The sequence below is a fragment of the Colletotrichum higginsianum genome, chromosome 3 (genome assembly GCF_001672515.1).
Source record: "Colletotrichum higginsianum IMI 349063 chromosome 3, whole genome shotgun sequence".
Taxonomy (NCBI): domain Eukaryota; kingdom Fungi; phylum Ascomycota; class Sordariomycetes; order Glomerellales; family Glomerellaceae; genus Colletotrichum; species Colletotrichum higginsianum.
In genome coordinates this window covers 1,631,622-1,655,714 of record NC_030956.1, presented here as the reverse complement: position 1 = coordinate 1,655,714, position 24,093 = coordinate 1,631,622, and the positions used below count along the sequence as shown (strand labels likewise).

Genomic DNA, 24,093 nt, shown 5'->3' with positions numbered 1-24,093 from the left:
CTATAGAGATGCAGCCATTCATTTACTCCAGGTCGTTTAGTCTTAAAATTACAATTGTAGAATGCGAAAGACAATTTGACTTCGGGCCACTAACTCAATGTATTCGTTCCAAACATGTATTGCGAAGACACTGCGAGACAACGAGCGTGACTAGATGCGGACAGAAATCAGAAATGGGAAGTGGGTTAGTTGCGTTTGTATGCAGTGTCGCCGTCTGTCGAGTTCGGCCCCCCCTGACTATGCAAGGCACGGCTTCCCACTCGTGTCAAGCCTCTGCAGGCGCGTTTGGCTAGATGATGTAAAAGCCCCACATCGTGAGCATCTCAAGGTAGGTAGAGCGGAAGATGGATAGGTACCAGCTAGCCTTCCCAACATTAACCTCAATGAACAACCTCTGCAATCGTACTTTCTTCCATTACTGCTCATCCATGCTGTTATTGCCACACCCCCCCCTCTATTCGGTGGCCAGCACACGCTACTACCCGCCGTGCCCAGATGTGTTCCCCTCGAACCCGGGAGAGGCATCGCCGTAGCGGGCAAACGAAACCTTGCGTTTCTTACTTCCATCTCTGTCTAAGCTACGCCATCAAATGCCAAAAGTCGTGGGACGCTCAAGAGTTGATTTTTTAAGAAGCCATCCGCCTCTCGTCAAGTTCCTTTTCCCAGCCCCTCCCCCCACCTCCGTCGTAAAAGTAAAGAACCCCGTCATTCGTTAAAACATTCGTGCTTCGTCCACCCACGGCTCACTGTGTCCTTTCCTCTAATTCGGGTCGTGACCTGTATGCTATGTTCATGCGTCTCTTGACCTACTCAGGCTGCGGTCGTTCCTTGGCTGGAGAATGCTCCGAGCTGTGGCTTCATCGTAGCCGATGACGTTCGTCAGGTATAACATCCTGCATGTGGTCAGCGTTATTCCGGTCATATCAGTCAAGAAGAGACTCACTTGTCATCGTTGATTTCGCTCAATTTGAGGTCCTCAAACCTCTGCTGGCAGTCCATCCACGCCATCGCTCGCGCTTTAGGCTGGATTTTCTTGACCGTGAACTTGAACCGACCCGTGACTGGCCGATGGTCGGACACTCGCACCTCGTGTCTCTTGTAGTCGATCTGCTTGATCCTGCCACCACCGCGGTACAGCAAACGGTCGCACCACGCTGGCGAGCGCTTCTTCTCGCTCGTGTCGTAATTATCCGTGCCGACATCGTACTTGTAAGTCGGCGCAAACGTAATCGGCATTTCGTCAAAGGCTCGCAGCTTAAAGGCTGGGTTTCGCCGCTTCGCCACAAGGAGTTGATCCCTTTCGAGAAGCTTGGCCAGGTTGTTTTGCTTGACAGCGATAACAACAGTATCGCGAGACATCGTGTCGATGCGGTAGTTGAGATCGCCGTTGAGAAGACAAAGCTCGTGGTCCAGAATCATAGTGCCGTCTCCACCACCGACGTAGCTATCGAGGCGAGCGCTGAGATCCCGCTCGGGCGGCAGAATTTGTGCCTCGAGAATGGCAGCCACATCGTTGTGCCGGCTGTTGGCCTGCGACTGGCCTGCCGCTAAATGGCAGTTGATGAAGCAGAGTGAGGAGTCGTCTACCATGAACCGCACGACAATGGCGCCCTTGTTGCCATGTAAGCCGCCCATGCCACGCTTGACTTCTGCCGCACTAAGGTTTTGTATCCGATCCCGAAGCGTCGACTTGACGAAGATGCACGTGAACAGGCCTACAAGCGTGGCAGTGTGTAGAAGATGATACAAGCAGTCCGGCGGCATGTATTCGTCGAGGCTCTTGAGCAGGAAATCTCTCCAGTCGCGGTACTGATGACTCATGCGCTCCTGGTCTGAGCCCTCCTTCTTCTTGACCTTTAGGAATCGTTCTGCATACATTAGCTTTGTTTACAACTTCGATCGGGCCAACATACTAGCTGTTGCTGTCTTGTCTTCCAGGTCCACCAGCTCTTGAAACCCAAAGACGAGAATGTCGGGGGAGCTGTTGGCCGTCAGAAGGCTCTTGATGAACTCGGCATCCTCCTGCGCGTATCGCAGACTGTGAGGCGTCGAGGCACCCGCATTCCAAGTCATGCACAAGACCTTGAGGTCTTGGAACTCGCAGTACTGCGTGTCCATGGCCTTCATCTCCGTCTCGTGCCAGTCGTCCTGTAGCAGGCCGTCCCACACGCGAATCATGTTATCGGCACCGAGCGAGATGACTTGGTGGCGGTCCAGCCGGTAGCAGCTCGATACATCCGAGGCGAGCTTGACGACCGGGTTCTTCTCGTGCGCCTGCCAGTCTTTCTTGACAGCCCATGGCGTCGACTCCATGTCATACACGCCGACCTTGCCGGTGTTGAAGCCTGCCCACAAATGATCACCAACTCCTGCCAGGGAATTGATCTTCCAGGAGCTCAAATTCACTAGACCGAGGCAAGCAAAGTCTTGTGTGCTGTATATAGATACCTTGCCATCGGCATGTCCAAAGAACACTTTGCCCGGCTGCGATCGCACTTGCGTTCCGGAAGTTACCTCGCCCGCAGCGTCCTGCGTAAGAGCGCGGACCAGGACTTGGAATTGAACTTGCCCATCCGAGGTTGGTGCGAACACGCGTATCTCTTTGCCGGTTGCGTGCCACAGCTCGTCTCCGATGACCATGGAGAACGAATGACCCTTGGGCACCCGGAAGGCCTGATGCGGGTTGTTCGTGAGATTTGGCGTACTTGTATCATCCGGACCCCAGACGAGTAGACCGCCCGTTTCGTCCAGAGTCCACAGTTCGTTGAAGTGACGATAAATCTTGACGACCTCGTGCCGTCCGTGAGCCCCAGGCTTGTTGGCAACCACGCTTTGCGTGGCAATGTCGGCTTCCATAAGCTCGCCAAAGTTGTTGCCAATCCACAATCGCTTTCCTTCTTCGTCCACGTTCGTGCCGGGCTTAAAAGCTACCGTTGTAGCTTTGATGCCCTCGCCGTGGGCGAAGCTCATTAATAGCTCACCGTCCCGAAGGCTCCATACGCGTGTAAGGTGGCCAGTCGTACAGATGAGGTCGCCACAAACGTCAAACGTGCGCGGGTCGTACTTGGTTTGGATCTCGTGCATGCCATGCTTGATGTGAGGCGGTCTCCGGTTCACATTTGCTGGGTCAGGGAAGTTTGGCGTGGATCCGTTAATTTCGACCTTTGAGGTATTGCTGGAGGGGATTAACGACACTGTCGGCTCAGGCTGCGGCTGCGCGGGCTGCACAGATTGAGGTGGTTGCGGAGGCGATGGCCGAGGAGCGGCCCTCTCCGACGTTCGGTCCGTCACTGTGTTCGCGCGGCCCGGCAGCCTGGTTGGGGGCGGCAGATGCGCTGTGGGAGTCGAGACGATACGTTTCGGTGGAGGCTGAATCTCAGAAACGGAGTGCGTGACGGCGTGCGTGTTGACGCCTGGCCGTGGAGGCCGCGGAGGAGGCTTCATAGTCACTGGCGGCCGTGGCGGAGGCTCCGCGATTGTCTGCGGTCTCGCCGGAAGAGCGGGCAGTCCCGGCCGATCACCAGTGATCTGGGGTGTAATCTGCCCCTTGACGAAGCCGTTTACTTCCTGATCCCGCTGGTTCCGCTTCGTCACGATGGAGTGGTGAACGGGTGGCGGTGCAAAGCCCACATCCAATGGTCTTCCACGCTGAGGCGGCGGCGGCTCCATCTGCGTGATATGTGCTTTCGGCCTGGTAGGCAGGGTAGGGGGCGGCGGCTCGTGAAGACTGTCAGGGCTTCCGGGCGGGCTACTGAAAGGCGACGTCTCCTCCCTAATCTTACCCCTGCCATCGGCAGCTAACTGTTGGTCAGTATAGAAGGGAGGTTTCGCTTGCGACTGCATCGACGGCTTCTCGGCCCGGTTGATCGGCGGCGGCACGGCAGGCTTGTTGTCTCTTCGAATATCCACTGACCTCCTCGGTGGTGGCGGTGAAGGGGGTTGGGAGGCCGAGAGTCTGGGTGAGCGCCGCGGCTCGAGTGAGGGGGTATGTGGCCGGCTTGGAATCTTGAAAGCCCGCGACGAAGTAGGAGTGCTGGGAGTAGAGGAGCCGGACTCCGCATTCAGAAATGCCGGCACCTCCGCATGCGCGAACCTCGATACGGGGTTCTTGGGAGGAGACTGGGGAGGCTCGACCATGACGGAGGGAGCCTTCACCGGCTCGGGCTTCAGGGTGGGAGGGACACCTAGGGATCTGCCGGGCGAGCGAGGGACCGGCTCGTGCAGCGGAGGGGGTAGTGATGGAGCCGATATACTCGTGCGGTCTCGCGGTCTCGGGGGGACCGGCAGGGTTTCGGAGGAGGGTTTCGCATCTCGAAGGAACTCTGGCTTCGGGGCCGGGGAGATGGCCCGAGGCGGGGAGGGGCCAGGCGCGGCCGCGGCGAATTCACCGTTCTTGTTCATGTTCTCGAACTGCGCCCTCAATGAGGAGACAGGTTTCTAAGGGCACGTCAGCACAACAACAGCAGAACACACACGGGGGGGGAGGGGACAAACGAGTGATGAGCCATCAGGCCCATTCTGTGCGGGAGGAGCCATGTTGGCAGTAGAAGGCGACAGCGGGGGCCCAGGGTGCCGATACCCATTACACCCACGTCTTCAGGTGTATATCCTCATGAGCCCATCAACTGCGGGCGCTTGTTCGAGGGCCGACGCCTGCTCAACCAAGGACCGAGCTGCTCAGAGTCGAGACTCGTAAGAGCGGGTAAGCGGGAAAGAGAGTCTGTCGGGCGTAGGTGTTCGGAGAGATTCTGAGAAGTGGGATGAACGGCTGTGCAAGAGGGCTGAGGAGCATAATGATGCTGGGCGGACGTTTTGAAGCTACTGGAACGCGCAAGAGAGCATGGCCAGAAGGAAGGGGCGAGAAAAGACGGCGATGAGAGTGGTTTGTTGTGGTGATAGTCTGCGTGGTGGTTGTGGTTGTAGACGAAGTGGTATTGCAACGGCCCCTTGGAGCAATAAGATTCCCAGCCGTGCCACCTATAACTATGTAGCCGTTCTGATGGGACGGCAATGTGGAGGGTGGTGTACCTGGTTCGCCGGTACTTAGGAGTCCGTACCGCTGTGGGGATGGAGGAAGGCACAGTGTTGTCTCTGACGAGACAGGGAGGCAGGGAGGGTAACGTGTGCTAGGCACGTAGGCCGCAGTGCTCTCGTGCCAGAAAGAAGACGAGGGGACGGGAGGGGGGGGTAATTAGCGGTAGGTGGTGGGATGTACGTAAGGTTTGAGGGGACTCGCCCATCCAAACACTGCCGTCAATTACGACTTGCGCTGCGACGTGCCTGTCCCGCCGCAGCATTGCGCCCTATCTGGGTTTAGCAATATCCATAATGACATATGGCCCTGCCAAGCTGTGTCTCCATTTCCACCAGCCTCAGCAATTGGGCAAGGGTTGAGGGCCGTTGCGGGACTCTGTCACTTGTCCAAGAGATGGTAGTTGACGGCCGCCGGGTACGGCGGTATAAGAAAGGCAGGTACCCAACTAGGTACACCGCGTTCGTGTCTCCCTCTTCCTACCTACTTAGGTGCATGCTCAGGTAGGCATGTACCTACGCAAGAGGAGAGCGAACGTACGAGAGCCGTTGGCCTTGGTTCCTGAGGAAGACTGCCCACCTACCCACCTCGGTCACTTTCTGTTCCGTATTTCGCCTGGTCTGCCGCTGGAAGGCTCCGCCCTGTAGGCCTGTACCGCCCCTTAGTCCCTTAGTTTAGCCTGGCGCAGCACTGCAGCTGTCCCATCCCTGAGGCTCAAGGAGTGCGTATCGAAGCCCGCCTTACCTCAGCTTCTGCTCCGAGCCGGCTAGCCGCTTTAGTCATTTGGGGTCCACAGGTTGCGTGCACGGTGCACTGAACTAAATAATCGGGATGCTGGAGCTCCATCATCAGGCCATCCCACTTTCCACAGTGCGTCCTTGATCCTAAGTGGTAGGCTTGCGTCCCAATCGACTGGGTTCACATTGTCCTCTAACCAACTCACTCCTGCAAGGGCAACTTTTTCTCCCCCTCTTGCTTTCTTTCTTGCTCATCCTGATAGTTAAGTGTTTGCGCTTCTGCAACAACTCTGTCGATCGTCAAATCCAATCCCGTCGCAAATATGAACACTGTAAGAACCGTCGCATCTGGTTTCATGCCCCTGGCTAACACCATGCCTGATCCCAGGTCAAATCGTTCTGGTAGGCTTGACTCGTCGCAAACCGCTTCTGTTGTCGACCACCGCTGACCCTCTTCGTCTCGTAGGCTCGGATGGGGCTCTCTCTGTGTTGGTTCGTCGTCGCCTAAGCTCCGTAATCCGGGGGCGCAGCTAACCTTGTCTCATCGCAGCCGGCGGAACCGCCTACTACTTCGCCAAGCAGAGTATCAACGCCGATCGCGCCGCTCGCTTTGAGGAGCAGCGCAAGAAGAAGATGATGGCCCAGTCCCTCGAGTACGGAGACAACGTCCCCGCCCAGTCCGGATCCGTGGCCAACATGGGCGGCGACGCGCGCACCGATACCGCCGGCTCTCCCAGCCAGGAGTCCAGCTCTGATCCCGCTCCGACGCGTCATGCGCCGGCCACCGAATCTGAGAGAGTGTTTGAGAAGAGCAAGTACGAAAGCAGTACGCCGTTCAAGAGTCCAAAGGGGGATCGGTTCTCGTAGGTGGATGAGAGTGGACAAGGATGGACGATGATCCCAGACACCGAGTTCGTGTAACATAACTGTTGGGTCCAATTGCGGCCGTACACTGTATCATTGAAGACGACACGAAGGAATGATGTCTTTTCGCGTTTACATTTGACGGTGTTTTGGAGTCTGATGATTTGGAAGACGCGGGGCCCGATGGGACCACGGTTTTGTTAATGATTCATTGCAAACCTACGTTCGTCATTCATTTCAGGAGGGTCAGTAATAAGCACACAAGATATCTCACCATGACGACTTGGACAACAGACGAAATCACACTTGCGATCTCCTTCCGTGTCACAACCAGTACCTCAATCTCTTGGGAGTGGTGAATTCCCTAGACTGTGCGCCTGGTTGCGAGGGAAGTTGCTCCGGAGTGTCTGACGTCGCCGGCCGCTCGGAAGACCGCCGAGCATTCGCACTGGGTACTGTGTGTGGGCCCTGAAGCCGCTCGGAAGAAGCCGTTAAGTCCAGCCTCGACTCTAGCCACACTTCTCAGCGCCTCTAGCTGTCGCACGACGTAAGGAGCTTAATAGCTTCAGCTCAATATCCCACCTCACCTTCCTCACTCACCCGTTGTTTGTCTGGCGCCATCCGGCGAACGGCATGCGAATTTCACCATAATGGCGAACCCAGAGCTAGCAATAGCCAAGGCCTCCTTCAGTGCCCTCCTCTTTCGGAAAGAGCCCGTTTCGCTTACCCGCCCCGAGATCGAGGCCTTCCACACCCTCCTCCACGATGCGATCCACCAGTGCTCGCCCGCAAACGTTCAGGTTTGACGCCCTCCAACGGCCTCTCTAGCCGCACTATCCCGTCATTGCCGTGTTGCGCGCCTTTTTTTGCAGGTCGACTAAACTCCTGCTGCCTCCATCTAGAAATGCAAGCGCTGGATCCTTAAGAACACGGTCCCATCGGCGGCGCGTGTCGCCGCCCTCGGTAAATACCTGGCCGCCCTTTCCAACTCATTTTCCGACGAGGCCCGGACGAAACCATCCACTAGGCGGCGGCGCTTGCACGTCCTCTACATCCTCAATGACGTTCTCTACCACGTTATCGTCCGCGACCGAGATGCGCGCTTCGCGACCGAGCTGGAGGCCAGCCTGACTCCCCTCCTCCACGGCGCCGCAAGGTTTCGAAACTGCCCAAAGCATACAAAAAAGTTGGAGACCCTCCTTGCCCTCTGGGAGAAGCACGCGTACTTTTCAGCGACTACCATCGATAACCTTCGTGGGACCGTCAAAGAAGCGCACCATGGCGGGGAGTTGCCAAAGATTGCTGTGCAGGACCAGACAGGCTCGAATCTCGGCTCCAAGCTTCCCAAGGATGCGCCGTACATGATTCCCTCTATCCACGGCGATCCCAACACCCCCTGGTTTGATCTGCCCGCGGCCAATTGGTTGCCGCACCTCACGCCGAACTCGACGAAGCCCATCAACCCAGACATGGTCAAACCGCTGCAGCTCGCACAGGGACCTGCAGACAAGACCCTCGCAAAGGCCGTCAAGGACCTGCTCGTCGATGTCGAGAGGTTGTACAGCAGAAGCTCGCGCCCGCAGATTGCTAGCCCGCAAGAGCACACGGATCTCAGCGAGATGGGCGAGCGCGTAGTGCTCGATGAGATCACGCACGAGGTCGTGGACGGGGAGACGTACTACGGCTGGTCGCGCAGGTTCTGCGAGAAGATGAAGCAGCGCAGGCAGAAGGCCCAGACGGGGGGCGACGGCCGCGGACGGGGCCGATCCAAGTCGCGGAGCCGCTCACGCAGCTACTCCTCTGGCCAGTCAAGCAGAAGTGGCACCCCGCCAGCTTTCAAGCGGCGCAGGATCTCGCCAGATTCTCGAGGCCACAGTCGCACCCCCAGCCCCGGCCGTTCTCGGCAACGCAGTACACAACGCGGTCGGTACGGATCTCGCTACAGTCCATCCAGGTCAAGGTCAAGCTCTCGCCCACGTCACAGATCGAGATCACTGTCCCACGATCAAGGCCCGAGAGGAGACATGGGTCGCGTTAGCAAGTCACCACCGACGTATCGCAACCGACACGATCCAAACTTTGGACCCGGGTATCGTGACCGGGAGCAACCGCCGCCGCCGCCGCCCCCTCCCCCCAGCTATCATCACACCACGTCAGCTTTCCCGCCCTACCCTCCTCTACCGCCCCAGGCGGCCGGCGGCTTCGCCCACTTTCCACCACCGCCGCCTCAAGGCTACCAGGGGCAATGGCCACCGCCGCCACCGCCTCTTCCTCCTCATATAGGCGGCCCGGCACCTCCGCCTAGCTGGTCTCCTCCGTCAGTTTCTGGTGTAATTCTACCGCACATGGGTGGATGGGCTGCTCCACCACCGCCCCCGCAGCAGCAGCAGCAACAGCAGCAACAACAGCAACAACAACATCAATATCAGCAATTTGGAAGAGGCAGTGGCGGATATCGGGGACGCGGGGGATGGGGAGGTTATGATCGAGGCAGGGGTGGGTGGTAGGCAGACCTGTAGTACAGCAGTCACTATTAAAACCCATGACAGTACCCGGCGATATCATTTCGTTACAGATTCCCACGACGCTCACATGGTCTCGCCAAGCTGTTTTTTTTACCCAAGTCTAATTTGTGACGTATTGCGTCCGTACTTGTTCATCGTCCAAGGCAGAAACCGAGGAGGAACCCTCAATTCCTCGCGTGCTTCAGAAGACTAAGCCGCAGGAAAAGGAAAGGGAGCCTGTCTCCTAAATTTCACCTCTGTACGCCATCCCTATCTTTTCTCGTCCACTTCTTGTCCCTCCCCTCCCTTCCACTTTCCGGCACGAGACGTTTTCTGTTCCCCAAAAGCGCAATAAAAAAATCCGTTTGTCTCCATGAATGGCGGGCGAGCAACGACTCAGGGTCAATGTGCAATAGACACACCCTCGAGTCTGCGTCCTCGCAAAACAAAAAAAACGAAAAGTGAGAAGAGAGACTAAGAAGTGACATCATGAAAATTAAGTATGTTCCGGGGGCAGCGAAGCCCCATCCCTAGAGCACGGAACTCTCTTTTCCTCTGCCCAATGTTGTTTCTTGGGTAACCTCCAAATCGCCCCTTGGGCTTCCACAGACATGAGTAACCCTTTTGAACATTTCAAGCAGTATTTGGTGGTCATGACTCCTCATCCGCCTCGGTCTTCTCTTCGCCGTTCTGTTCCGAGCCCTATGATTCGTCTTGTTAACCAATAATCCAAGAAGCGGTCGACGAGTCAATCGTGCAACGGAGTGACCCGCAGACCAGAAACACAAAAGGCAGTCATGATTGGCTGTGGGCAGATCCTACCGAGTCTTGTCGTTCATGTCGACGATCCCTGCGGTCACCATCTTGCAACTTGAGAGAGTCTAGCCGCTTTTGGTTGTCCTCGGTGCCGTCAACTTCGTCGACGCGGGACAGCGACGCAGCATGTGGCCCACCAGAGTTTGAGGCACCGTTCGCCGACCGCCTTTGCTCGGCCTGGCCCGTAATCGAGGCCCATTTTCTCTCGCGCAAGGCTTCTCTCGCCGCAGCGCTGTTTTGCTGTTCGGTATACTCGTGAGAGCAGTCGTCAAACAATTGGGGGTTGATCTCCATAAACAGCTTCATCGCGTTGTAAACCATGCCGTGAATGGTGCTGCGAGGGGGTTAGCGACGCTCAACTACTGACAGCTGCGGACTTACCGGTTCCAGTGTCCTTTGGAATTCTCATAAAGTGGCGCAAACATGATGGGCAAGATGATCTCCACGTTGTCGCTGACCAGATTGCAGAAATACTCATTGTTCCAGAAATACAGCGCACGCTCGGCGACTTGAAAGTGAGGGCTGGCGACGGACTTGGCAAGCTGGTGGAAAAGCGGTTCCTGAACTTTGGCGAACTCGGCCGGGTCCATGACTTCGAAGATGTCTTCGACCTCGTTAAGGAACATAACCTCTTTTGTGCTGTTGACCTTGGGCCAGTATCGGAGCAAGCCAAGTACGACCTAGGGAAGTCAGCTCGAGCACACACACACTCATGCGCCAATAAACTCACTTCTTCTGTCAGCGACGCATCCTTTTCCAAAAACTGGACAATGCAATACGCCAACTGAGGGTGGTACATGCTCAGACTCTTGACTTTGTGCAATGGTATCAACACGCGCGTCAGAAAGGTCTTGTGCTCCTCCTTCAAGGGCAGGGCAAAACCATTGATGATGGATCCCAGAATCTCCAGCAGCTCCGCAATGCCGTTGAATCGTTCCGTCTCGTACGTGAACTGAAAGAAGACGTTATTGATAGAGCGACGAATGAACGATCTCAGGTTGAGAAATTTGCCATAGATGCGGTGCAGTGTCGTCTTGAGGAAGTCCCTCTCGCGCGGGTCCTCGGAGTCAAACAGCTCTAGCAACTGGAGAACGAAGCTGTGGTCGATGTAGGCCTTTGCGATGTTGGTGTTGAAGTCCTGGCTCTCAATGAAGCGGAGGAAAAACTCGTAAACGACCTGGATGTGTGGCCACGCGACCTCCAAGACAGGCTCATCCTCTTCAGGGTCGAACGCCTCGCCTTGGGGATTCATCGGAGGGGGGATGGGACGGAATAGATTCTTGGCGAACATCTCGACGACTCTTGGGTACATGGGTTCTGTGATGACTTGGCGGTTGTTGGCGACGTAGTCGAGAAGCTCGTGGAGGGCCAGTCGCTTGATTTCCTTGGACTTCATGTCACCGCTGGCATCGTTAAAGTCAAAGATGACATTGCACTGATCAATCTTTTGCATGAACAGCTCCTGGCGGCGGTTGGGGGGCACTTCGTGGAAGCCAGGGAGCTTCTCGAGCTCACGGTGGGCCGAGATGTCAAACCTCGACGAGTGCTGTCGCTTGGGTGTCCTGAGACCCTCGGGCACGTCCTTCGGTGTCTGGTGGAGGCGGTCGAACATGAGCGACTTGGTGCCCGCCTTCGGAGGCGCCAGATCATGAGGCATGGTCTCGGCAGCACCGGGGGGGGGGACGTGCTGGCCTGGTTAGTGTTGTTCGTGACAGCATTACGCTGGAGGGCTTACCGGAGCACTGGGGCTGATGATCACCGTGGGCGGCAACGTTCCGTGGCGAGCTGGAGAACCTCCACCGTTAGCACCCTGGGCGGCACCAGCAGAGCTGTAGCGGTCCGGAACGGCACCTTGCTGATTGCTCAACGGGGACGGCTGGTTCGCCGTGCCGTGATCTCCGGGATGAGCGCCGGCGTTATTAGGAGGCAGGGGCTTGTTGCGGGAATCGGCCAGGTTGGTCGTCGAGGACGATGGCGTCGGATTGGGGGACTGGGTTGCGTCGCGTCCCGAGCCTACGGACGACGGAGATGCGGTGCCATCCTTGGAGTCTTTGTTCTTCTTAGGTTTGTTGGGGTCTTTGCCGCGCGAGAGCTGAGCATGCTGGGTTGTCAATGTCGTGTTCAAAGGCAGGATCGGGCTCAGGGGCTGGGGATTAACGAAGTACTCACCACCCTCTGGCTGAAGCGCTTCATTTTGGACGTCACGGCGATGTTCCTCTCCGTGGGGCGACAGATTCGCCCGGCTCAGCAGCTGTGACAAGAGACAGCAATCGGCAATGAACGCAGGTCCGACGAGTCGCGGTATGAGTAACGGTGCAGGCAGGGGGTAATGTCGGCCAACAATGGTGCTGTGTTCTCGAGTTGCGAGGTCGTAGCCGGGTTGCAGATGCGCAGTGGAGGACGGTGCGAGGTCACAGTCTAGGCCGCAGGGAGTGCGTCGGCGGATGGACGTCGACGTAATGATGAAAGGAGGGTGTCGCTCGGTGAGGGTTGGGGTTGGGTTGTCAGGACGGCGTCGCTTCGTGATGCAAGGAGCAGAGGGAAGCTAGAGACAGTGATTGGCAAGTGGAATGCGACAAAGTGATGGCCCATCAAAATTGGCGGATGAGTAGAGCGATCGGGCGGCGAAAGGAGAAAGCCAGAGTCTCGAGGTTCGAAGAGGATGAGAGTTGCTCTGGATCGTCGGGAAAGCTGAAGTTGTTTGCGGGGCCCAGATGGGAGTGTGAGACGACGACGCGGGACCAGAAGCCGTCCCCTAACGTGCTAGCAGCGGTGAAATATTAAGGTAAAAAGAGGTATGGGCACGCAGTTGTCTGGTCCTCGACAGCTGGAGACGGTCCAGTGATGCGCGGCAGCCAGCCAGGAACAGGCCTCGACAGCCGGGGGGGGGGCGACGGCGGGTGGGCAGATCGTTTGGTGCGTGTGCGGTGCGGTGCGGTGCGGTGCGGTGCGATGCGGAATTGGGAGGTGGCGTCAAAGGCTAGATAAGGTAACGCTGGCAGTCTGAAGACAGGATGAATTTCGAAGAAGGAGCGAGGTTGAAGGTGCGCATTGAACTGAGCGCAGACACGGTCGACTTGTGCTGTCTGGATGTAAGAGGGGACGAACGAACGAGGTTGAGGAGTGGAGGTCGAGGCTGCTGCGCGAAGGCCCTTCTACATCAGCAGTAACAGGACAGGACAGACTGCGTAAGGTACTTCTTACCGTGCAGGAATTGGGTGGGAACTACTGTGGGGTTCGGGCTACTGGCAGAGGACATACGCTGGGAAAATAACAACAGCGGCAGACGCAACAGCCGGGGATGAGGCGAGGACGCTAAGCGGGACGGATAGGGAAAGGGTCAAGGTGCCGGACGGGTGGTGAAGACAATGGCTGGCACTGGCAGGGACTTTAGGATTTGGCAATGACGCGCTATCATACATGCACGGATCTCTTTGCATTAGGTAAGTCGCGAGCGCCCTTTTCTGATTGGTGACCTTTGTGTCAACTTTCGACGTCTATGAGAGGTTGGACAGGAGCTGGGGCCCCTGAAGCTCAATTCTCTTGTCGGCAGTAGTGTTATTCCGGATGGTTGTGATGGGTGCAATCCCCCGTTGCCCCATAGATATTCCACATACCTACAGAGTACATACCTGCCTTACAAGGTACCTTAGTAAGAGCGATCCTAATGGCAGACCTGAGGAAGAACGGTTCTGGCTCAGTGCTTCTGATGCCACACACACTGTATTATCGTCTTGGGAGGCTGGCTACAAGTCACCTGCCAGCCCTTGCAGGGACTTTCACCTATGGTCTATCCGGGCCATTGTGGGCACCATCACATCACAATGGGTCCAAGCTAATACTTCAGAAACAGCGGTTGACCAGTTCTTTGGGAACGACCAGTTGACATTGGACGACTTGGCCGCCTGAGGCGTATAAAACGCGAATGTGTCCGTCTCCATTCTTTGGTACTCTTTTGCTGTAAATAGAGTAAACGGAGTTGTTGGCTGGCAATTGCTAACAGACACTTCACGTGCCCTAAGTTTCTCGTCTGTGTACAGATATAGAGTTCCCTCTTTCTCTCTCGTCTGAACACGCCGAGTTTATTCACCTGGCAAGATTCGTACTTTGAATAAACGGGTCACACCAAAATAGATTTCTTTGCAATGCCTTCATCTGAAATGTCTGTTGCAGTCAAGCACATGTCAACCTGGCCATCATTTTCGTACAGTGCAGGGACTGTTTGCCGCCTCCGTTTGACGCCTTCAGCACATAGGGGGATTACCGTTGCTGTGAGAGCAGAACTGCATTCGCACCGTGCCTCATTCATCAAAAATCTCAGCTGCTCGGAACAGCATTAGACATTCCAGTGCGGCGTTAAGGCGCTGAGCTCAACCTCGGCCGGAACGGCCTGAAATTCGACTTGGCGACGCTGTTCTACACGTTCAACGAGACAGGGTCTCACGAGGCCTTAAAACCAGAAACAGCTGATCAGCCAGCCCCGTGCAGCAATTGAGTGCGACGTCAAACCCAGAGGTGGAAGACAGCGACATGCAATCTATCGCCATTGACATCGAAGACGAGCGTGTCAACAGCGACATGATGGATGAGAGCGATCACGAGGGCCTTCAACTCAATGGAACGCGCGGTCGCCCTTCAGCAGCCCAGCAAAATAGCAACTCGGCACCTCAGTACCCAATCCCCAAGAGGGCCATGGGTGCCGTCGAAGTTCCCATGATTGTCATGAACCTGGATCGAACAGAAAAGGCATTTGGTAACATCTCGTCTTTTCACAATGTGTGTTCTCCCGGTCTATTATACTCGGCAGAGACTGACTGACCTTGCCAGATCCTGGACACGGAGCGCAACACAATCCCGTTTTATCTCAACCCCGAGAGCCCCTTCCGCAGGCCCATCATGTCTCATAGTGCCACCAGCCACAACGTGGTGTTGAAGATCACGGTGCCGAAGCGGACCGGCAGAAAGCGGAAGAAGGGGTCCGACGGCCCGTGGGAGGGCGAGGTCGAGATGACCGACATCCCCAGGTCGGGCCCTTCGAGAGAGCAAATCTACTCAAGGTCCAGGTTGGACAACCCAAAGGTTTTGCGGCGAAAAATGCAGGACAATGTCGACAGTTACGATGTGGAGGCCGTCGGCGTCATCAAACACACGCACCGCTTCAGAGGTACGAGTGTCTCTCCTTGCGTGTCGATTCCGCTAACGCAAAGCAGGCATGGCCGACTTCCACTGGGGCCTCGAGCAGTCTCCTTTCATATCGAGATTCATGAACCAGGTTATGCCTGGCGACAGTAGGCACTCTAACACCATTAAGCAATACTTGCACTGACGCACGCAGTCACGCAGATGAGAGACTTCAAGTTTGTCGACGGCGTGGACCAGGGGCCGAACGTAGACATCATCCCGCCGCCGGTGTGGACGCCGATGACCTTGCCCTTCATCTACAACTACTCTCAGAACCCCTACGTTCGCTCGGAGCTCGATCAGGCTGGCCAGACCAAGCTCATCAATACTCAACTGCCGACCCTTATCGGCTACTTCCTCAAGGCGGACCAGTACCCGATTCCGGACGGGCCGCAGTCGCCCTACGACGGCACCGACGAGGAGGTCACACATTGTATCGCGCGCATGCAAGAAGCGATGGAGGAACGCCCCATCTGGACACGCCGGTCGCTCATGAACAAGCTCGGCTCCATCGTCCGCAACGCCAACGTAATGAAGCGCTGCGTCGGCTACGTCGGCTACCAATTCCGGGGCGGGCCCTGGCGTGATGCTATAATCAAATACGGCATCGACCCGCGCACCGATCCGGCCTACCGGATGTACCAGACAATGATCTTCAACATGCGCAAACTGCAAGCAGGCCACATTGGCGAGACATGGCATGCAATCCGCAGCCTGCGCACCGAGCAGCGCCAGCCGCAGGGCGACAATCACGAGTCCCACGTCTTCGACGGCAAGTCGTACTGGACAGACGGCAAGGTTTGGCAGATCTGCGACATATCCGACCCGCTCATCGCAAAACTCTTCGCCGAGGCGCCGCAGCGGCCCGAGGTGGACATCTATAACAGCGGTTGGTATCACCAGGGTACGTGGGCCAAGGCCAAGGGCATCATGAAAACCAAGATGATTGCAATTCAGTTCGGTCGCAAACTTAAGGATGATGACTTTTCGGGCATCTTTGACGTGCGCGACACGACGCCGCCGCCGGGCGCCTCGAGCGTCCACGTGCCACTGCCGGACCTCGAGCTCACCGACGCCGAGAAGCGTGTGCTATACGGCCGCCGCTTCAAGGAGCCCAAGAAGAAGCGCAAGGGCACCGCCTACCGCGTCACCAAGTCTAACGGACCACGCGGCGTGGCCGCTGCGGCGGCGGCAGGCAGCAGTACCGGCACGCCGAATCCGGAGACGAGTATACAGGAGGAGCTGATGTCAGCCGGGGAAGACAGTCTCGAAGAGGATGACAGCGAGGGTGATGACGACGAGGATGGCGATTTTGACGACGACGGGCGCGTTTTTGCGCCTGTGTCTGGTCTTGACGAGACCATGGAGGAGGTTGGCGAAGAGTACGGCGATGAGGACGAGGATGGGGAGGGCTATGGGTACGATGAAGATGGCGAGGAGTATGATGATGCGCATGCCCACGATAACGCGGGCGAGACGCATTCCAAAGATGTGTATGCGGCAGAGCAGCCCGGTGAAGCGGACATGGACGTGGCTTATCCCTCAGAAGCTTTGCCATGATGGACTGCCATGATGGACTGCTAAGAAGCGAAGGAAAAGGGACATGCCGCAGAATAGCAGCTGCTACACTGCAGACATGATCCGGTCTTATGAAGGGCAAATCCAAAACACAACGGGGTCGCTCTGCGCGATACGTTTTTTCCGATTTATGCCAAAGGTCTTGTTCTTGATGTCTTTCTATTCACATGCCATCGTGCGTCATCAAACCATCGCAAACGTACCGAAGCAGCCGCCAGTCAATGAAAGGCCTGCCAGATGAGCGTAGAAACTAGCTTGATAGACAACGACTACAAGACCAGCCACCACAACATATCAAAGACGGCGTCACTGTACCTTAAGCACCTTGGTCCGATTCTCCTTCTGCAGTCGCATTCCCTCAACCCACTCAGCCGTTTCCTTCAGCGCGCGTCTAGGGTCCTTCTTTCGTTTGAGCAAAAAACCCTGGATCTCGGCTGGGCTGAACAGTCCATCCGGGATCAGGGCGCCAAACTCGGCGGCGATCCGTCTGAGCTCCTCGCTGTCGAACTGATGTTTCTTCTCGGCCTCGGCAGCAAGCTCCGCGGACAAGGGCTTGTCGGCATAGAACGACTTGGTGGGTGAGGCAGTCGAGGCAGACAAGAACGACGACGACGACGTGGAAGACGTGCCGTCGTTCACGGTGATGGGCGGAGCGACATGCCCGTCGATGCGCTTGGCCGGAGAGGCACCATCTGCCTCATACATGCGCTGGAAGAGCTCTGTTGCTTGCGCAGGGGTCGCGTTGGTGAAGCCTACCTGCAGGTCGACACGGCCGGGTCTGATCAACGCCTCGTCTAGAGACTCGGGCTTATTTGTTGTCATGACCAGAATGCGGCCCTCTTGCGAAGCCACACCGTCGATAGCGTTCAAGAGTCCGGACAACGAGATACCCTTTTTATCGTCCTTGGCCTCCTTCTTCAGGGCACGCGCGAGGTCAGACACCTTCCAGTCGTCTTTGTTCGTCTTCTTGCCCCGCTCTTCTTTGTCGCCGTCGGACTTTGCGCTGTCTTTGCCGTCCGATGGAGCGGCTTCGGGCTCCTCATCCGCACGGCTCAGGCCTGCCGTGTCGATATCCTCCAGCAGCACCACGCAACGACGGGGCAGTGAGTTGAATAGAGTCCCAAGGTCTTCCTCTGTCAATGTCGGCTCAAGCAGGGAGATGACAAAGATGTCAAGACCGAAGACGCCGGCTAACGCGAACGACAGCGAGGTCTTGCCGGTCCCAGGTGGTCCATAAAAGAGATACCCACGACGCAGTGGGATACCACGGTTAGCGTACCAGCGGGGGGTCGCCGGATGAAGATACTCATTCATGTCAGCAAGTACCTGGCCCTTTTGCTTCGGATCGAGAACGACGGTCCTCATGGGTCGGACGGGGCGGTTGGCAACCTGACTCCAGTTGTAGCGCCCCCCGTACCGGCGCATCGGTGCGGGGCTCGGGCGTTTGATCGTTGTGCGGGCGTAGTGGTCCTGGTAGTAGAATTCCTTAACAAACAAAAGTAACTGTTTGATGGGGGCTGGGCTCCGGCCGAAGCACGACACGATGAGATCCTCCTCCTTTCTGAACGTCCCGTAGTTCGCCTCGCCATCGAAGACGTTCTGCAGCTTTCGCTGGAGTCTAAAGTAACGACCTCTGAACCAGAAACCATGGACGCCCACTGCAGGGACATATCTGGGAGGCTGCGGATGTCATCAGTTCTCTGTTGTCGACATGTTGATAGGCCGACTCACAGCTTTGGCTTCTTGATTAGAAAAGTTGAGGTATTCCGTGTTGCCGCCGCCACTACCAGCAATGGTCCTCGTCTGCAGCGCCTCGAGTTCCTCTTCCTCTTCCCATGCGGTCTTGCTTACAGTCTCGGCCGTTAAAGAGCGAGAGCTCGCCATCAGCGGCTGCAGTGCTAACCACTTCATCATGTGCGTGTAAATCTCATCTGTGCTAGTGATGTGAATGCTGCTCATGAAGTTTTCCTGGATCAGTCGGAAGACAGCGCCGTATACTTGACGAGCGACTCTATTGGCAGCCCAGAAGAAACCGACCAGTGTCAGGACTAAAGTCGGGTCGATACCAAGGTTGGAGCCGATCATCTGATATAGCAGAAGCAGGGACCGAAAGACCGGGTTGAACTGCCCGCCCAACATGGGCAGCAGACTCTCCATCATTTTGGTGTTGCCAGTGTAGGATTTCCCTCTGGTCATGTTCTCGGCCATGGCCGTAAAGTTGCCTCTGAGAAGGGTCGAGAAGTCCATCTTGCCTAAGTATATCATCGAAACCGAGAGGCTATGGATGATGAGGTCGGCAAAGTCGGTGAATGGAGGTTCTACGCCAGCTTATATATGTTGGTCCGATAACCAGTAACAACAAGCGTATTAAGGTGGGGTGAGGTCGAGGAGGCAACCAAGAGACGCGCTCACTTCAGGCTCTTCCCTGCCTAGCTAGCCAAAGCCCGAAAGTACCGTACACAAGAGGGCGACCAAGGGGAAACGCCACTGTAGCCTTGCAGGTTAGTCGGTAAGATGACTGAAACCGAAATGGTTGTGGGCTGCCTGGGTGGCGATTATAGTCACACTCTGCCGTGGACACGGCTAGTATTGACCGTTCCGATTCGAAATGGCTCTAGCCAGAGAGAGTGGAGGGAGACATGGATGCGTCAACGTCATCAACAGGTGTCACTGGAGCTACTGTTGGCGTACATATTGGGTGGAAAAGATTGGTCCAGCTCGACCGAGCGATGTACACTGTAGAGCCTAGCGGGCCAGAAAAACGAGTAGCGCCACCCAACCGTTGTTGAATGCTCTTGGACGAAAGGATAACAACAAGACAGGTCTGCATGTGAGTCATACAGAAACAGTCCATCCCGGCGAGGGCAAAGCGGACTTTTCAACGGATGATTGAAGAAGTCGAAGTCGAATGCCAGTTTCAGGAACCGTCTGGTTCGAACTCAATAAGCGGCATTGCCCAAACGAAAGGCTCGATGACTCCGATTACAATAGAACGAGGATCTGGGGAGGGCGAGGTTTGCAGAAAGCTATGCTAGCTACCTAGGTACCTCGGCAACGCTGGGTGCAGCACCCCTAGGTGGCGAGCCGTATTGTGTATTGATCTATGCGGAACCCCACATCGGCCAACATGTCCGGACTGACCAACCGCTTGCTCGGCTCCGAATCCGACGCCCGAACAGGAGAAACACTCATCTTCCCGATCCAGTAGACTAGAATACTGACGGAAGATACCAGCAGAGGTCTAGCACGACAACGACGTGAGCTTCTTTTGACCTTCCTCACGACATCTGACTCATGCTCATCCGCCGTGGTCCAATTCGTCTCAAATGGAACCACGGCGCCTTGTTCACCGTGTGACACTGCGTCAGGTTCCCTAAGAAGCTCCAAGTTGTCGGAAGCCAAGCCTATAACATAATCGAATTGCTCCAGGGTTTGCGCGGTGGTCAATCGAAGGTGACCTGATCCCTGGAAAACTGGACTGAGGAGCTTTTCGTGCGCCAGAGCTATCATGGTGGTCGACGACCCGACGTTCGCCGTGGAACTCTCTCGTCGATTCACAATCCACATCGCTATCAGATGGACACTTACCATGTAACACGTCACTGAAATTATCATGATTTCTTCCACCAGGGTCGTTGGCCACATCTTATCTTGGTATTGGAGCGGTAGAGATACTGGGTCTATCATTCTTTATCCTCTACGTTTTTACTCACGTTAATCCGAGTCTTCGTCACTGAAATCGTCGCCCTCGCTGTCGTCCTCGTCCTCTTCGTCCTCTTCGTCCTCGTCGTCTTCAATCTCCTCTTCGTCATCTTCGCCCTTCAGGCCATAATCATCGTGGAAATGAGCGAGCTGCTGCACATCCGTCTTGTAACCCATCTCCTTGAAAGACTTTTCAATGTTCTAGACGACAGTCAGCAAAATCATAATGTTAGGGGTCCTACATGAACTAACCTCTTGCAGAATTGGAGCACATGTAACGACAATATTGTTCTTGCCTGGCTCAAAAAGCGGCATAATAAGCTCCTTCAGCACCGTCTTGATCTGCTGGTTGGTCACGTCGCGAACGTCTCGCATGATCTTTTTGTGCCAGTCAAGCGGCAGACTGCGAACAACGCCGAGCATGAAGTTCTGGGCCGCCGCCGACGCCATCGTCGACTGCTCATCGGCGAACTGGACAACGACCTGACTGATAGCGCCTTCCTTCAGATGGCGGTCAATTTCGGCCTCACCCTCAGCAATTTTGCGAATCGTCTCGCGCGACGCCGCAAATGCTTTGCTCACGTCTGGCGAGCGGTACACCTTGTATTGAATCGTGCCTGTATCGAGCTCTCGGCCAAAGTACGAGCCGTAGGCCAGACCCTGGCCGCGGACAGAGTTCCAAAGGGGGCCTTCGGTCGTCTCGAGGTACCCAATCGCCACCATGATGGCGGGCAGACGCGGGTCCTCAAAAGACGTAATGCCCTTGGCGGTGCTGATGCCGTAGGAGCTGTCTGCTGTGGTCATGGGGACGATGACGGCACCGACAGTGCCGGGCTTCTGTCCCTCCTCCGTAAGAAGCGTGTGCGGTTTGATGATGGGGATTAGCTCGTCAGATCCCTTGAGATTAGTGCTGAGGAGGTCCCAGGCGGCGACGGGTTCGGGAAGGCGCGCTACGTCGGCCGTAACCAGAACACGCACGTTGTTCGAGGTGAAGAGCGATGTGCGCAACTGCTCGAACCATGACAAAACTTTGTCGGGGTCGGAAGCAATGAGCTTCTTGAGGCGACGCAGGTAGACAGCCCTGACCAGCGCCCGCTTCGCGACAGAGTAGGATTCTTTCTTCATGTGAATAGACATGTCGACCTCTGCAGCCATGGATCTACCATCACGCTTGAGCTCAGGAATATCGGCCAGGTGCTTCTGGACGCCGGCCTTGAGGCGCTGGATGTCAAAGACGCTGTCGAACATCATTGTTCGAATCCAGTTGATGGCGGTGGAGTACTTCGAAGGCTCAATCTGGAACTGGACCATGACGCCGTCAGGGTCACCGTAGTCTCTTGTAGAGCGCAGACCATAGCTGATGGTGTCCTGTTCCAGCTCCATGACGACCTGCTCGAAACCGACCTTTTGTCCGTCGCGCATGATCGGGGTGTTGAAGAAGTTGTCGTTGAAGATGGGAAGCAGAGGCTTCAGCTCGATCGGCACCTGTGAAGTGCCGAGATAAACAGTCAGATGAACGAAATTTGTCGGCACGCTCTCGAACTGAATAAAGAGGGGGTCGTGTCCCTGCTTGGCGTCGTCGACGACCTTCTGCGCCGTGTTGTTGCAGAGACCGAGAGCCTTGGCTTTTCCGGACCGCGCTGTCTCCGACTCGATGAAGTGAATCGATTCGGTGCCCGGAACGGGCCACTGGTCGATCACTGAGGCGGGAATGGGCTCGTCATTCTTGGCCTTGGCAGCGTCGAGGCGCTTCTTGAGATTGCTCAGACCTTCGGGGCCGAGCTCTTCCTTTCTCCATGCCAGTCTTGCCTCTTCATCCTCTTTCTGCTTTTTGGCAAGCTTCTGGGATGGCTTGCCAAGGATGGAGACGTGGGGAGCGTTAGAAAGCCACTTGCAGAGAAAGTCTCTCCACTGAGCATCCGTCCACTTCTCGAGCTCTTCGTACTCTGACAGAGACTCCAAATCCCTGAGAGTGGAGCCATCACGTTTGCCGAAAAGATAGTCCGTAATGATGTTGTTGGAGTAGAAGCCCTCCGACTCCTCGGCCTGGAACTTGACTTGCAAACGTTCTCGGTGGATGCAGGAGGTGAGATACTCCATGTCCAACGGCTTCGATGCAACCTCTTTCAGGAGGTCAATCACTCTTTTCTCAACAAACTCCAACTTCTCTGTCTCAACACCAGTCGGCTGGAACCAGATGACAGAGTTGGGCCTGGCATCCCACCAGTATGAGACTGAGCTGGCGAGCTCTTCCTTCTCCACGATGACGTTCTCGAGGATCGAGACAGACGAACCGCATAGATATGTCAGCAGCACGTTGAGAGCAGATGTTTCGATGATATCGGTGCAGCTGGGTCCGAAGAAGGCTATGGTAATCTCGCCGACGGATTCGTCCTCCTCAGGGAACTCGGCCGTCGTGATGATTGTTTCATTGAGCGCAGGTGGCTGTGCTGAGTCGATCCAAGGTCTACGTCTCACGTCAGCATCACTATGTACTCGCAAGCTGTACAGTTACCCACCTCTTGAAGGGGGAGTCCAAGGGCGGTAAGTCGTCCTTGATGCTCTCCTCAAACTCGTCGAGAATCTGCAGCAGGTTGCTGTGGTCCGCTTCGCCGATGATTACTACCGCAAGGTTGCGGGGCTGGTACATGTCCCGATGGAACTGTCGAATGCGGTCGGGTGTCAGGACGCGCAACGCCTCGGTCATGCCGCCGGTCTCGTAGCGGAAGCCCACGTTCTCTGGGTAAAGTAAGCGACGAGCTCGAAGGTCCATGATCTCGGCGCTCTTGAATTGAACGGCTTGCATCTCCGAGTACACAACACCGGCATCGTTGCCCTCGCCGTCGATATGGTGCACCTCAGTCACGCACGCCTCGTCGGTGAGAACAGGCAAGATGACGTGTTCGAGATACACGGGCAAAATTTGAGAAAAGCCTTCCCAGCCGGCGCTTTCGAGCGTGTAGGCAGTGTGGTCCACCGCCGTCCAGGCATTTGTGCCGGAATAGGCTCGGGAGGCCAGCTTGTCGAGGAGCCCCTTGTAGCGGTAGTTTTTGGAGCCCATGAAGACTAAATGCTCGAGGGTGTGAGGAGCGCCGGAGTCATCAAAGATCTCGGTTGCGAGGGTGAAGTAGCCGTTGGTCTTGGGACCCTTGCGATCGGCCACGATCACCTGCATGCCGCTCCTCTCGGAGACATACTGGCTAATCTGACACGGGGCGTAGTCCGTCTTGAAGCTCTGCACCTTGCGGAATCGCGGTTTGCGCTGCTCTTCGGGCGACATGGCGTCTGATTTTGCAAGGAGGATGTGGAAAGATCTGGGCGAAGTCTTAGCTTGATTCAATGCTTGGCTGCAGGTCGCGGAAAGGGTGCTGTGATATAAGACACGAGAAAGGGGGCGGAAGAAGGGTAGTTTGGGGACTCATGGCCCGCAGATGTGGAAAGGGGAACTAGCTGTCCCAAATTGTTGAACCGTTATTGGGGTCCGGTGATAACGGGATCCTGGATGTTCCACCCAAAGAAGAACGGGGTTTTGGCGCCGAGGAATAGGAAGGGAAAACGAGAACCAGAGAGCGGATAGATGCAGGGAAATAGAGAACGGCTGTCCGCAAGCCAACCAAAGCTCTCCAGACAATACATACCCGGTTCCGCAGGGCAAGCTCTCACCGTAATAGCGGAGGGT

The 24,093-nt window shown here is 56.1% G+C and overlaps 8 protein-coding genes across 8 annotated transcripts; 3 read left to right on the top strand and 5 right to left on the bottom strand.

Annotated features, from left to right (window-relative positions):
• Positions 1–790: 790 nt before the first annotated feature.
• CH63R_04059 (Endonuclease/Exonuclease/phosphatase) lies at positions 791–4,536 on the bottom strand (the record flags this gene model as incomplete). The annotated part of the gene is made up of 4 exons (XM_018299034.1): positions 791–893; positions 944–1,868; positions 1,914–4,437; positions 4,495–4,536. 4 exons carry the CDS (start codon positions 4,534–4,536, stop codon positions 791–793), a joined length of 3,594 nt encoding a protein of 1,197 aa, XP_018160280.1.
• A 1,556-nt stretch (positions 4,537–6,092) lies between these two features.
• On the top strand, positions 6,093–6,636 carry CH63R_04058 (uncharacterized protein; the record flags this gene model as incomplete). Its single annotated transcript, XM_018299033.1, has 4 exons — positions 6,093–6,101; positions 6,158–6,171; positions 6,236–6,261; positions 6,320–6,636. 4 exons carry the CDS (start codon positions 6,093–6,095, stop codon positions 6,634–6,636), a joined length of 366 nt encoding a protein of 121 aa, XP_018160279.1.
• A 647-nt stretch (positions 6,637–7,283) lies between these two features.
• CH63R_04057 (uncharacterized protein) lies at positions 7,284–9,140 on the top strand (the record flags this gene model as incomplete). Its single annotated transcript, XM_018299032.1, has 2 exons — positions 7,284–7,433; positions 7,536–9,140. 2 exons carry the CDS (start codon positions 7,284–7,286, stop codon positions 9,138–9,140), a joined length of 1,755 nt encoding a protein of 584 aa, XP_018160278.1.
• Positions 9,141–9,788: 648 nt separating this feature from the next.
• On the bottom strand, positions 9,789–12,146 carry CH63R_04056 (Protein phosphatase 2A regulatory B subunit; the record flags this gene model as incomplete). The annotated part of the gene is made up of 6 exons (XM_018299031.1): positions 9,789–9,839; positions 9,960–10,287; positions 10,335–10,633; positions 10,684–11,640; positions 11,689–12,045; positions 12,123–12,146. 6 exons carry the CDS (start codon positions 12,144–12,146, stop codon positions 9,789–9,791), a joined length of 2,016 nt encoding a protein of 671 aa, XP_018160277.1.
• A 2,337-nt stretch (positions 12,147–14,483) lies between these two features.
• On the top strand, positions 14,484–16,694 carry CH63R_04055 (RNA polymerase iii transcription factor; the record flags this gene model as incomplete). The annotated part of the gene is made up of 4 exons (XM_018299030.1): positions 14,484–14,729; positions 14,781–15,117; positions 15,164–15,241; positions 15,289–16,694. The coding sequence occupies 4 exons, from the start codon at positions 14,484–14,486 to the stop codon at positions 16,692–16,694; spliced, it is 2,067 nt and encodes a 688-aa protein (XP_018160276.1).
• Positions 16,695–17,018: 324 nt separating this feature from the next.
• CH63R_04054 (Mitochondrial chaperone protein) lies at positions 17,019–18,977 on the bottom strand (the record flags this gene model as incomplete). The annotated part of the gene is made up of 2 exons (XM_018299029.1): positions 17,019–18,392; positions 18,444–18,977. 2 exons carry the CDS (start codon positions 18,975–18,977, stop codon positions 17,019–17,021), a joined length of 1,908 nt encoding a protein of 635 aa, XP_018160275.1.
• An 807-nt stretch (positions 18,978–19,784) lies between these two features.
• CH63R_04053 (uncharacterized protein) lies at positions 19,785–20,222 on the bottom strand (the record flags this gene model as incomplete). The annotated part of the gene is made up of 1 exon (XM_018299028.1): positions 19,785–20,222. One exon carries the CDS (start codon positions 20,220–20,222, stop codon positions 19,785–19,787), a length of 438 nt encoding a protein of 145 aa, XP_018160274.1.
• Positions 20,223–20,426: 204 nt separating this feature from the next.
• Positions 20,427–23,694, bottom strand: CH63R_04052 (Peptidase M16 inactive domain-containing protein; the record flags this gene model as incomplete). Its single annotated transcript, XM_018299027.1, has 3 exons — positions 20,427–20,615; positions 20,667–22,881; positions 22,934–23,694. The coding sequence occupies 3 exons, from the start codon at positions 23,692–23,694 to the stop codon at positions 20,427–20,429; spliced, it is 3,165 nt and encodes a 1,054-aa protein (XP_018160273.1).
• Between the last annotated feature and the right edge of the window lie 399 nt (positions 23,695–24,093).